The sequence below is a fragment of the Hemitrygon akajei genome, chromosome 10 (genome assembly GCF_048418815.1).
Source record: "Hemitrygon akajei chromosome 10, sHemAka1.3, whole genome shotgun sequence".
Taxonomy (NCBI): Eukaryota; Metazoa; Chordata; class Chondrichthyes; order Myliobatiformes; family Dasyatidae; genus Hemitrygon; species Hemitrygon akajei.
The window spans coordinates 19844433-19856783 of NC_133133.1; the positions used below are offsets into that span (position 1 = coordinate 19844433).

At 41.9% G+C, this 12351-nt stretch overlaps 1 protein-coding gene across 1 annotated transcript in view; it reads right to left on the reverse strand.

Moving 5' to 3' along the window:
• Positions 1–12351, reverse strand: part of rxfp2l (relaxin family peptide receptor 2, like) — a 94813-nt gene that overhangs the window by 23098 nt on the left and 59364 nt on the right. The window contains exons 10-13 of the mRNA XM_073057891.1: positions 7100–7171; positions 4949–5020; positions 2708–2779; positions 1485–1556 (exon numbers count right to left, since the gene is read on the reverse strand). Coding sequence (XP_072913992.1) covers positions 1485–1556; positions 2708–2779; positions 4949–5020; positions 7100–7171 — 288 coding nt within the window. The remainder of the gene's footprint in view (positions 1–1484; positions 1557–2707; positions 2780–4948; positions 5021–7099; positions 7172–12351) is intronic.

Genomic DNA, 12351 nt, shown 5'->3' on the forward strand with positions numbered 1-12351 from the left:
CCTGTCTGTCTCAGTGCAGTTTCCATACCATGCAGTGATACAGAAGTTAGGATACCCTTTACCGCACATCTGTGAAAGGATGTGAGTATAGATATGCAGAGATCATCTCTTCATCCTCCTCAGAAGGTAGAGACATTGGGGATTGTGTAGGATCTGTTCTGGAACCATGAGAGTTTGTGGGAGATGTGCACTCCCAAGAGTTTGGAACTGCTCGCAGTCTCCACTGCTGCGTCACTGATGTAAAGAGGGGTGTGAGTGGTATGAGTTCTCCTGAAGTCGATAACCATCTCCTTTGTCTTGTTGACATTGAGGATCGGGCCTCAAGCACTTCCTCCTCCTCTGTAGGCCATCTCATCATTGTTGGTGATGAGCCCTGCCCTATTGTGCCATCGGTGAACTTGACAATGTGATTACTCAGGTGTTTGGCCATGCAGTCATGTGTGTGCAGAGTGTACAGCAATGGGCTGGGGAGCACCTGTATTGAGGGTGATGGGGAAGGAGGAGCGGTTGTGTAACTTGACTATCTGAGGTCTGTTCATTAGGAAGTCCGGTACCAGTTGCACTGTGTTGTATGTAGACTGAGGAGTTGTGTACAAAGTTATGTACAAAGGCAACATAATATTCTAACTTCTATACTCAGTCAAAAGCCATTTTCATCACTTTGTCTACCTGAATCGCCACTCTCAGCAAACTAGGTCCTTTCATTCTACAACATTCCTCAGGGTCCTACCATTCACTGTGAAAGTCCTCCAAAACGGAAACACCTCACACGTACCCAACTTGTCATTCCTTGACCAATTTAACCAGTAATTAAGATCCCTTTGTAATTCCTGACAATCATCCTCACTGTCTACAACACCACCTATTTTATTATCTTCTGTGAATTTACTAATCTTGCCTTGTGTATTCTCATCCAAATCCTTGACAGAGCTGACAAATAGCAAATATCCTAGCATCAGCCATTGGGGAACACCAATAATCACAGGCCTTCAGTCTGAAAGACAACCTTCCACCATCATTCTTTGCTTTCTGCCATGAAGCCAATTATGTATCCACCAAACTGCCTGCTTTCACTATTACCCCAGGTAAGTCATTTCAGGTAGTTGTGAAATCTCTTTGGATTCTCCTTAATCTTCTCTGACTAACATATCACATGACCCATTTTCATCTTCTGATTCCTTTTTAAGCCACCGCATAAGAAGAGGGAAGAATTAATTACAGTTGCCACAAGAGAAACATGCGATTTGTTAAAGAGAGTTCATTGCACCTAATTACAGACCACTCACAAGTGGAAAAAGGCTGAGATAAAATCCAACAATACTTATTTATAAACTTGAAGTTCTGACCTCGTTCAGCACCTTTAACGAGTAGGTAATTTTAGCTGCCAGCGGTGAGTTTGGTTTTGGTTGACTACAATGAAAAGAAGACTGAAAGTCTAGAAAACACACATATTTTACCAACAAGGAAAATAAAACTATACTTACAGTGACCTGAGAGATATAAGGTCATCAAACTGATCCACATGAAAATAGTTTATAGGATTATTTGATAAATTCCTGGAAAACACCAGAAAAGATTTGCTAGTTTGCATCAAGTATACAAAGTTTCCAAAATTGTTCTGTAAGTATTTAGCCTTAAAGTTCCAGCAAGTTTCCATTCTATAAACATTTCATTTCATCCTTATTTTTCATTCTGCTAGTATTTTCTTTCATTTTCGCAAATAGCTCTAAGGGTGTAGGCTGCCTTTAGTGACAAGATATTTAGTGTGTTTTTTTCACAGCTGCAACCCATCTTTTCCTTGTCAAGCATCCAATCAGTTAAGAAAGTTTGCATGGGCTCATCCCAACAGTGCTCTTTGATCAAACAGCTTCATACCAAATGGTTTCAACATGAATAATCCACCAGGGCATTAAATGCTGGCCTTGCTGCAGAGTCCTGAATTGTTGGAGGAGCAACATCTCATATCCTGTCTGGGTAGCCTCCAACCTGATGGCATGAACATCAATATCTCTAACAACTGGTAATTCCTCCCCCTCCCCTTCTCTCTTTTTCCATTCCCCATTCTAGCTCCCTTCTTATGCCTTTTCTTCTCCTCACCTGCCCATTAGCTCCCTCAGGTGCTCATCCTCCTTCCATTTTCCTCATGGACCACTCTCTTCTCCCATCAGATTCCTTCTTCTTCATCCCTTTACCTCTTCCACCTATTACTTCCCAGCATCCCACTCCTTCATTCCCCCCCTGCCACCCATGCATCTTCTCCCTCACCTGTCACCTGCCAGTTTGTACTCCTTCCCCTCCCCACAGCTTCTTATTCTGCCTTCTTCCCCCTTCCCTTCCAGTGATAATGAAGGGTCTTGCCTGAAAAATTGACTGTTTATTCCTCTCCGTAGATACTGCCTGATCTGCTGAGTTCCTCCAGCATCTGGTGTGTGTTGCTCTTGCATCTTCAGAATCTCTTGTTACCCTTTCCTTTCACTATACTTCTATTTTATTTTACCTTTTCAATAAGTCTCATAACGTAGGCATCATTATCAAGGTAAAACTCCAAAAATATAGATTACTTAATGAAATAACCAGCCTGTGAATGAAGAGGCTTGATAGGCCAAATGGCCTATCCTTGGTTCAAGCTATCTCACCTCTTTAAGAATGGAAAAGGTCAAAATCTGTCTAAATTTTAGAAAAGGAATTGAGAAATCTGGTAGCTTACATCTGTTTCAGGTTTTTAAGGCCTCTGAACGCTGAACGCGGCAACTCTTTAATCAGATTTGAAGACAGGTCACTTGAAAACAGAAAAGACAATTCTTGTAAATAATTAGGTTTTGTGCTAAATACATGGACACTGAAATGTATGAGATTGCTTCTGCAGTGAAGCAGAATGTTAGCATAAAACTGGAAACCATAAGTATTGGTTCCCTCCCTCACTGGGACACTTGCTTTGAACACCCAGTCAGAGGTGTCCTCAGAGGAGTTACCCATAGCAACAGGTTGAAGAAGCATGCTCTCTTCTTGCTGCTGCCAGTGGGAAAGAGGCAGAGGAGCCTTATGTCCCACATCACCAGGTTCAGGAACTATTATTACCCTTCAACCATCAGGCTCCTGAACCAGCGTGGTTAACTTCACTCGCCTCAACAATAAACTTTGATAATAAATTTACTTTAAACTTCGAAATTACTTTGAACTTTGAAACACACACACACACACACACACACACACACACACACACACACACACACACACACACACACACACACACACACACACACACACACACACACACACACACACACACACACACACACACACACACACACACACACACACACACACACACAGTTACCAATAGGAGACTGAAGTATCAGAGAAATTATCAGGCAATAACCTGAAGTCAGGACGTAGTGCAAGAACCTAAGAAGACTAAACAGTGGAGGGAAGTGAAATTATTACATTGGCATAGCATTGACATAAATCTCAAAAAATTCACGTGAGAAGATTGGATTAAGGATCTCGGCCCAAAATGTCAACGCATATTCCCTCCACAGATGTTGCTGACGTGCTGAGCCGAGTGTGTTGCTCACTATTTCTAGCATCTGCAGAATCCCTTGTGTCTACGGGAGAACAGTTGCTCTTATACCCACTTCCTTATGCACCTAAGACTAAGTATAGACTTTGGAACTGTTGTTTTTATGTACTAATTAAAAAAATAGAAATGAAGTATTTGACTGCTGTCCATTGCTTCTATCATTTGGAACACCAACCATTTCTTCAGAATCATGTTTAATATCACTGGCTTGTGTCATGAACTTTATTGTTTTGTGCCAACAGTACATTGTGATACGTAATAATAAAAACTATATATTACAATAAGAGATATATAATAAAAAATTAAATTAAGAAAGTAGAGCAAAAAGAGAGCAAAAAAAAGTGAAATAATGTTCATGTCCATTCAGAAACCTGATGGCGGAAGGGAAGAAGCTGTCCCTGAAACGTTGAGTGTGTGTCTATACTCATGGATCTCCTCCTCGATGGTAGCGGTGTGAAGAGGGCATGTCCTGAGTCCTTAAAGATGGAAGGACCCTAGTTGAGGCATCGCCTATTGAAGGTGTTCTTGATGCTGGGGAGGCTAATGCCCATGATGAAGCTGGCTGCAGTTTTCTGCAGCTTTTCTTGATCCTGTGCAGTGGCCCCTCCAGTTAAAATGTTCTCCACGTTACATCTGTAGAAATTTGCGAGAATCTTTGGTAACATACCAAGTCCCCTCAAATTCCCAATGCTGCCATGCTTTCTTTGCAATTGCATCAATACGTTGGACCCAGGATAGATCTTCAGAGATATTGACACCAGGAAACTAACTTTACAAAACAACCAAAGTTTAGAAACCAAATTCATGTCTAAACTTCACACCTATTTTTATTCTGCATTTCCGTTTATTTAGGCACTACTTGAAATGGTATGAAGGAATGGTATTTGTTATAAATACAAGAGATTGGGTGATGGTTGGGCTGAGTTGATTTTCAATCTTGGCAATCCATTTGCAAACGTTTTGTCACCATGCGAGGTTACACAACCAATCAACTGATTGATAAGTGCATAACAGCCAAGCATTTGGAGGACAAACCACAAGTGAATAGCGCACTGTTGATGTCTCCTTATATGGTTATGAAACATTTGAAAATGGATTGCCAAGGTTGGAGAATCACTCAACCCAACCACAAGAGATTCTGCAGATGCTAGGAATCCAGAGTAACGCACACGCAAAATGCTAGAGGAACTCCACAGATCAGGCAGCATCTATGGAGACGAATAAACAGTCGACATTTCAGGCCGAAACACTTCATCAGGGCTCCATCAAAACAATTATTTAATTTTATTTGAGTACATGTAAATTGTTAAAATGAAAGAAAAAGCTTGAGAAACTATACTAAACATGTTCGAAGAAAAAGGTTCTTACAGATTTTTCATTCCTGTAGATTCTGTGAACAGATCTGCATTCACATGTCTGATTTCATTGTTGTGGAGAATCCTTTAGAACAAAAAGGTTAATCATACAGACACTCACTTAAGCTGTCATTTTAAATTAAAATATATGCCTAGGATTTCTATTGCCTACCACTGGGACTCAACAGCACTCTTTGCAAATGGGCTTCCTCACCAACAGACCGCTATCAGTAAGGATCAAATCTCAGTTGTTAAAGATCGGCAGTAACACTTCCACCACAATGATCCCCAACTCTGGTGCCCCACAAGGCTGTGTGCCCCTATTCAACTCATGACTATATGGCCGGATTCTGCTCTAACTCCATCCACAAATTTGTAGTTGACACCACCACAGAGGGCTGAATTGAAAAGAACCATCAGTTGGAATACAGGAAGGAAATGGAGAGCCTCGTGGCATGGTCTCACGACAACCACCTTTCCCTCAATATCAGCAAAACAAAAGTGCTGGACAATGACTACAGGAAGGTGAGCAGAGTCCACCTCAATGGCGTTGACGTTCAGACAGTTGAAAGCCTCAAATTCCTAGGTGCGCACAATTGAAAGCACCTATCTGGATGCATCTCAGCTGAATATGGAAACTACTCCACCCATGACCGCAAAAATCAGCACACAACAGAAACAAAGGTCCTCCCCACAGACCCTGTCTATACTTCATGCTGTATCTGTGGTGCACCATCAATAACTCTCTCTGAGACGTAAAGGCGAGATATCGGCTTTTATTGACTGGAAGAAGGAACAAGCAGTGATTGACCACCATACTACATCCTGGAGACTGAGAGGCTGGGCTCAGACTTCAATCGCCTTTATACCGGGGTCTGTAGGAGGAGCCACAGGAGCAGTCAGGAGGGGGCGTGTCCAGACAGGTATATGTAGTTCACCACAATCTGTAAAGCAGCTAACATAATCAGAGACCCCACACACCCCAGACATTCTCTCTTCTCTGCCATTGGACAGTAAAAAAAGCCTGAAACCACGTAAGCATGTACCACCATCATCAAGGGCAGCTTCAATGCTGCTGTATTAAGACTAATGAATATTCCTCTAGTACGATAAGCTGTCTCTTGACCAAACAATCTACCTTGTTATGACTCTACGTCATTGTCTTATTGCACTGCATTTTCTCTGTAACAATTTATTCTTTAACACCATACACTAAAAGCTGGAGGATTTCAGCAGGTCAGACAGCATACATGAAAAGGAACAGACAGTTGACCTTTCAGGCCAAGACTCTTCTTCAGGATTGGAAAGGAAGAGGGAAGCATCAGAATTAAAAGGTGGGGGAGGGGAAGGAGGATAGCAAGAAGGTGGTAGGTGAAGCCAGATGGGTAGGAAAGATAAAGGGCTGGAGAGGAAGGTCTCTGATAGAAGGGGAAAATGGATCATAGGAGAAAGGGAAGGAGGAGGGGCCCGGGGGGGGGGGAGATGAGAAAAGATTCAAGTTCCCGGGAAGAATACGTGGCTGTGGTAGCAAGTCTGGGTGAGTACATGGTTGAAGAGGCAGAGCAGAGAGACAGTCTCATTGAACTCCCATCAAAGAGAAGATTCAAACACTATCTCATTGCAATGAGATGATGAAAAGATCTGAATGGATGGCATGCAATACCTGGGAACATGTGACAGTAATAAACCGATTTACCAGCTGGTCTGGTGGAATATCAAGAATTTCTTTAGGGCTACGCAACAGAGTTGCAAGGAAAAGGATGAGAGGAAAGGGCGTGGAAGAACCAGCTATGGTCTTTTTGCCCCTTTTTTTGGAGAGGTCCCTTTAAGAGCCAATTTTCAGCTCCAAGGTGAAGTGGAAGGTGTAAACTGTGTCCAGCAGAGCATCAAAATTGAGGTAAATTCCTTTACATAACTCAGGATTATGATCTGCCTCTATGATTTTAGGCACTGTTTGGAATGCCTCTTAAAGTAGTTTCTTCTTGCTTCTAGTTCAAGCACATTTTGCTCATTTCCTGGTTCAGAGATGGGGCAATGATAGGGATGGAGAACTAAAGGCTACATAAGGAGCCCAAGACGCATTCCAACCTGAAAACAGGAAATAAATCGCGCCCCCTCCACTCCCCACGGTTGAACATGGGTCTATGAACACAGACATACTCACAGAACTGTTATTTCGAGGCATGTTTGAAGTGTTGCTTTTTCAATCGAGGTAATGTGATTTCCTTCCAGATCCCTGTTTTGAATGAAGCAAAGTATGAAGGTTAGTAGGTATATAGTACAAAAAAATGCCTGCCAACCAAACTTCTTTTATCCTACTTCATTCCCCCTTGTCATTTTTTGATTTGCTTTCCTTCATCTCGTAAAAGCATGAGGACATTCTGTCTATTGAAGGCCTGTGAACCTGGATACTTTGAATATGTTGTACTAAGGTGTAGAGTAGTTATTTTTCATGCATTCTTGCAAGGCTGGAAGTGGGCTGTTATGGATGTGAGGATGGGCAGTTCTCAGAAATACATAAACATTTTAATTTGTTATCATGGTTTACAACTATATTGCATTGAAAGAGGAAATAAAATGTGGTCATATGATAACATTTAATATATAATCGGACTACAATCATATTTTTCCTGCATTGGGCATGTGTTTTATCTCAAAAGATTGAGTAAGGGGCCAGTGCCAGCTTCTCAAGGTCAACATGAAGGTGTAGCAGTTAGTGTAACACTTTACAGAACCAGGGATCATTGATCAGGGTTCAATTCCCACCGGTGTCCGTAAGGAGTTTGTACATTCTCCCTGCAAACACGTGAGTTTCCTTCAGGTACTCCAGTTCCCTTCCACATTCTAGAAGATGTATGGTTTAGGGTTATTAAGTTATGGGCAAGATATGGGAAGCATTGCGACACTTGAGCATCTCACAAACTTCTGATCTCCTGGGATTTTCATGCACAACGGTCTTTAGAGTTTACAGAAATTGGTGCAATTAACAAAAATTATCCAGTGAGTGGCAGTTCTGTGGGTGAAAATGCCTTGTTAATGAGAGGCCAGAGGAGAATGGCCAGACAGGTTCAAGCTAATAGGAAGGCGATAGTAACTCAAGTAATCATGCATTACTACAGTGGTGCGCAGAAGAGCATCTCTGAGTGCACAGCACATTGAACCTTAAAGAGGATGGGAAGCAGCAGCAGAAGACCATGAACATACAGAAAAACACTCAGTGGCCACGTTACTAGGTACCGCCTGCACCTAATAAAGTGAGCCTGAGTATATGTCATAATATTCGTCGTTTTGCGGGAGCAGTACAGTGCAATATATAAAGTACTATAAATTACAATGAGAATTGTATTTTTAAAAATCAAGTAATGCAAGAAGAGAGCAAAAAGATGGTTGGGACTAAAATACTGCCCTAAGGAATTCTTGCTGTGATAGCTTGGGGCTAAGGATATTAACCTCTAATGACCTCAGCTACCTATCTTTCCACTGATAGCAGTATAGTTATTCCCCTCGCCACTCACGAACGTTAATTTTACTTAGGCTCGTTTGTAGGTCAAATTTCCTTGTCATCGTGGGCAGTCACCCTTACCAAAGGAGTTCAGCTTCAGATCGAGGTTTGGATCAGGACTACGATGACATGTTGTGATGAATTCTCTAAATGACATCCAAACAATTGTCGATAAATTGGTGTGAAGGCTTGTTGCTGCTTGCTTGCCAAATAAAAGAGCTGGAGCTACCAAAGAAACTTATTTTTCTGCAGGCTGTCAACTCCCAAATAACATTGATATCTGGTTCAGCAATAAATCAAAAATTATACGCGGTACGCTTAAAGGTAGACAAACCTTCATGTATCCTAAGGAAGTTGGTAAATGATTGCTCCTTGATATCCATCTAGAAAAGATCTGCTTTTCTGACCATTGTCAATAGACTAATGGGGTTAGTTAGTGGGGTTGGATTTGTCCTATTTTTTTTGGATTGGACAATTCTGGGCAATTTTCCATATCAGGTAACGATACGGCTGCACTGGATAAATCTGGCTCGAGGTGGAGCTAGTTCTAGACATTTCTCTGTTTGTTACAATGGGATGTTTCCTGATCCAATAAGCCTTTACTGAATTTATTGTCCTCAGCCATTTCTTGATTTCTCTGTGAAGGCAGAACTTCACCCTCACTGAGGTGGTAAGGTGGTCACTCTTACAAAGACTTCCATGGACGGATATATCCTTAGCATCCATAAATGGTGAAGATAAGGATTTCAGTCTCTCCCTTATAATCCTCTCAGCACTGGCTGCAGGCCAATGGTAGCCATTACCTCCTAGACTGAGGAGAAAATCCTGATTGTTCAAGAGATAAGGGAAACAAGTGGAGGTGTTTTAGAAGATATTTGTATTACCAGAGAGGAGATATTTTCAGTCTTACAGCATGTTAAGGTGGATAAATCCTCAGGGCCTGACAGACTGCATCCTCAGATTTTGTGGGAGGCTTAAGAAGAAATTGTGGAGGCTCTTGCAGAGATATTTGCTTCATTATTAGCTGTTGGTAAAATGCCTGAAGACTGGAAGGTGGCTAATGTTGGTTTGTTTAAAAAGAGGAGTGGGACAAACCAGAGTGGTTAGTCAGGCTGGAGTGGATTCTGAGGGACAGGATCTACCAGCATTTGGGTAAACGTAGACTGATTTGGAGGAGTCAGCATGGCTTTGTGCATGGCAATTTATGCTAAAACTAATCTTTTAGAGTTTTTGGAATAGGGAAACAAGAGATTAAATGAGGGTAGGGATGTGGATGTTGTCTATTTGGACTTTAGCAAAGTTTTTGACAAGGTTCTATATGACAGGCTGGTCTGGAAGGTTAGGTCCCCTGGAATCAAAGGAGAGATGTTTAGGTGGATTCAAGATTTCCCTGGAGGTCGGAAGTACAGGGTGGTGGACCTCCAGGATTCTGATCTCAGGTTTGCTACCCATACCACGTGCTAGTGAAGCCAGAACTAGGAAGATTATACAGTTTAATACACGGCTAAGGAGTTGGTGTAGGAGGGAGGGCATAAGATTTTTAGACCATAGATTTTTAGACTTCCAGGGAAGGTGGGACCTGTACAGAATGGAAGGTTTGCACCTGAACTGGAGGGGGATCTAATATCCTAGTGGGAAGGTATGTTAATGCTGCACGGTGGGGTTTAAACTCGAGTTGCAGGGGAATGGGAACCAGAGTGCCAGAACAGTTAGTGGAGAGGCTGCGAAGGCAGATGTTGGTAAGAGCTCAGACAGAGTTAGGAATCAAAAGGTTGAACATGGTGCAAGTAGTGTCCTGAGCCGCCCATATTTCAATTCAAGAAGTATCATAGGAAAGAACAGTGGTGAAGGTGAGGTAGCCAGTTTACAAACAGAGGTGACGTGTCGTGAGGAGAGACTGTTGATAGGGTAAAATTGCTGTCAACAGGATGAGTTGGAATGTAGAAGGTGAACAAAATCGAAAAGGGTGAATACAGAACTGAAGTTGTTATATTTGAATGTGTGCAGTATACGGAATAAGGTAGATGAACTTGCAGCACAGTTGCAGATTGGCAGGTATGATGTTGTGGGCATCACTGAACCATGACTGAAAGAAGATTACAGCTGGGAGCTTGATGTCTAAGGATACACATTGTATCAAAAGGACAGGAAGGAAAGCAGAGGGGCGGTGTTGCTCTGTTGGTAAAAAATGAAATCAAATAATTAAAAAAAGGTGACATTCGGTCGGAAGGTGTTGATTCACTGTGGATAGAGCAATGTTACAATAGTTATGGGGGACTTCAGTATGCAGGTAGATTGGGGGAAATTAGTTTGATGCTGAATTCCAGGAGTGGGAATTTCCAGAATGCCTACAAGATGGCTTTTTAGAGCAGCTTGTGGTTAAGCCCACCAGGGGATCAGCTATTCTGGATTGGATGTTGTGCAATGAACCAAAATTGAATAGAGAACTTAAAGTAAAAGAGCCCTTAGGGAAAGTGATCCTAATATGATTGAATTTACCCTGCAATTTGAGGAGAAGCTAAAGTCAGATGTATCAGTATTACAGTGGGGTAAAGGGAATTACAGAGGCATGAGAGAGGAGCTGCCCAGAATTGATAGGAAAAAAAACACTGGCAGGGATGACAGCAGAGCAGCAATGGCTGGAACTTCTGGAAGCAATTCAGAAGGTGCAGGATATATACATCATGAAGAGGAAGATGACACAACTGTGGTTAACAAGAGAAATCAAAGCCAACATAAAAGCCAAAGGGGGCATATAATAGAGAAAAAATAGTGGTCAGTTCGAGCATTGGGAAGCATTTAAAAACCAACAGAAGGCAATTAAAAAAGTTATTAAGAAGGAAAAGACTGGATATGAAGGTTAGCTAGCCAATAGCATTAAAGAGAATAGCAAAAGTTTCTTCAGATACATAAAGTGTAAAAGAGGTGAGAGTGGATATTGGACCACTGGAAACTAATCCTGGAGAGGTAGTAATGGGGGACAAGGACACTGCGGACGAACTGAATAGTATTTTGCATCAGTCATCACTGCAGAAGTCCCTAGTGATGGAAGTTCCAGATGTCAGGGGGCATGAAGTGTGTGAAATTCCATAACTAGAGAGAAGGTTGTTGGGAAACTGAAAGGTCTGAAGGTAGATAAGCCACCTGGATCAGATGGTGTACATACCAGGATTCTGAAAGAGGTGGCTGAAGAGATTGTGGAGGCATTAGTAATGATCTTTCAAGAATCACTGGATTCTAGAATGGTTCTGGATGAGGTCTCAGAGTACTTGGAGGCACATGATAAAATAGGCCGTAGTCAGCATGGTTTTCTTAAGGGAAAATCTGGTCTGACAAATCTGTTGGAATTCTTTGAAGAAATAACAAGCAGGATAGACAAAGGAGAATCGCTTGATGATGTGTACTTGGATTTTCAGAAAGCCTTTGACAAGGCGCCGCACACAAAGCTGCTTGTCAAGGTACAAGTCCATGGTAGTACAGGAAAGATTCTAGCATGGATAAAGCAGTGGCTGATTGGCAGGGAGCAAAGAGTGGGAATAAAGGGAGCCTTTTCTGGCTGGCTGCTGATGACTAGTGGTGTTCTACAAAGGTCTGTATTGAGACCAATTCTTTTTATGATATACGTCAATGATTTTGATAATGGAATTGATGGCTTTGTTGCAAAGTTTGCAGATGACATGAAGATAGGTGGAGGGGCAAGTAATTTTGAGGAAGTAGAGATTATGCAGAAGGACTTAGATTTGGAGAATGGGCAAAGAATACAATGTCAGGAAGTGTATGGTCATGCATTTTGGTAGAAGAAATGAAAGTGTTGACTATTTTCTAAATGGAGTGAAATTAGAAAAATCTGAGTTGCCGAGATGCTTGGGAGTCCTTGTGCAGGATTCCTTGAAGGTTAATTTGCAGATTGTGTC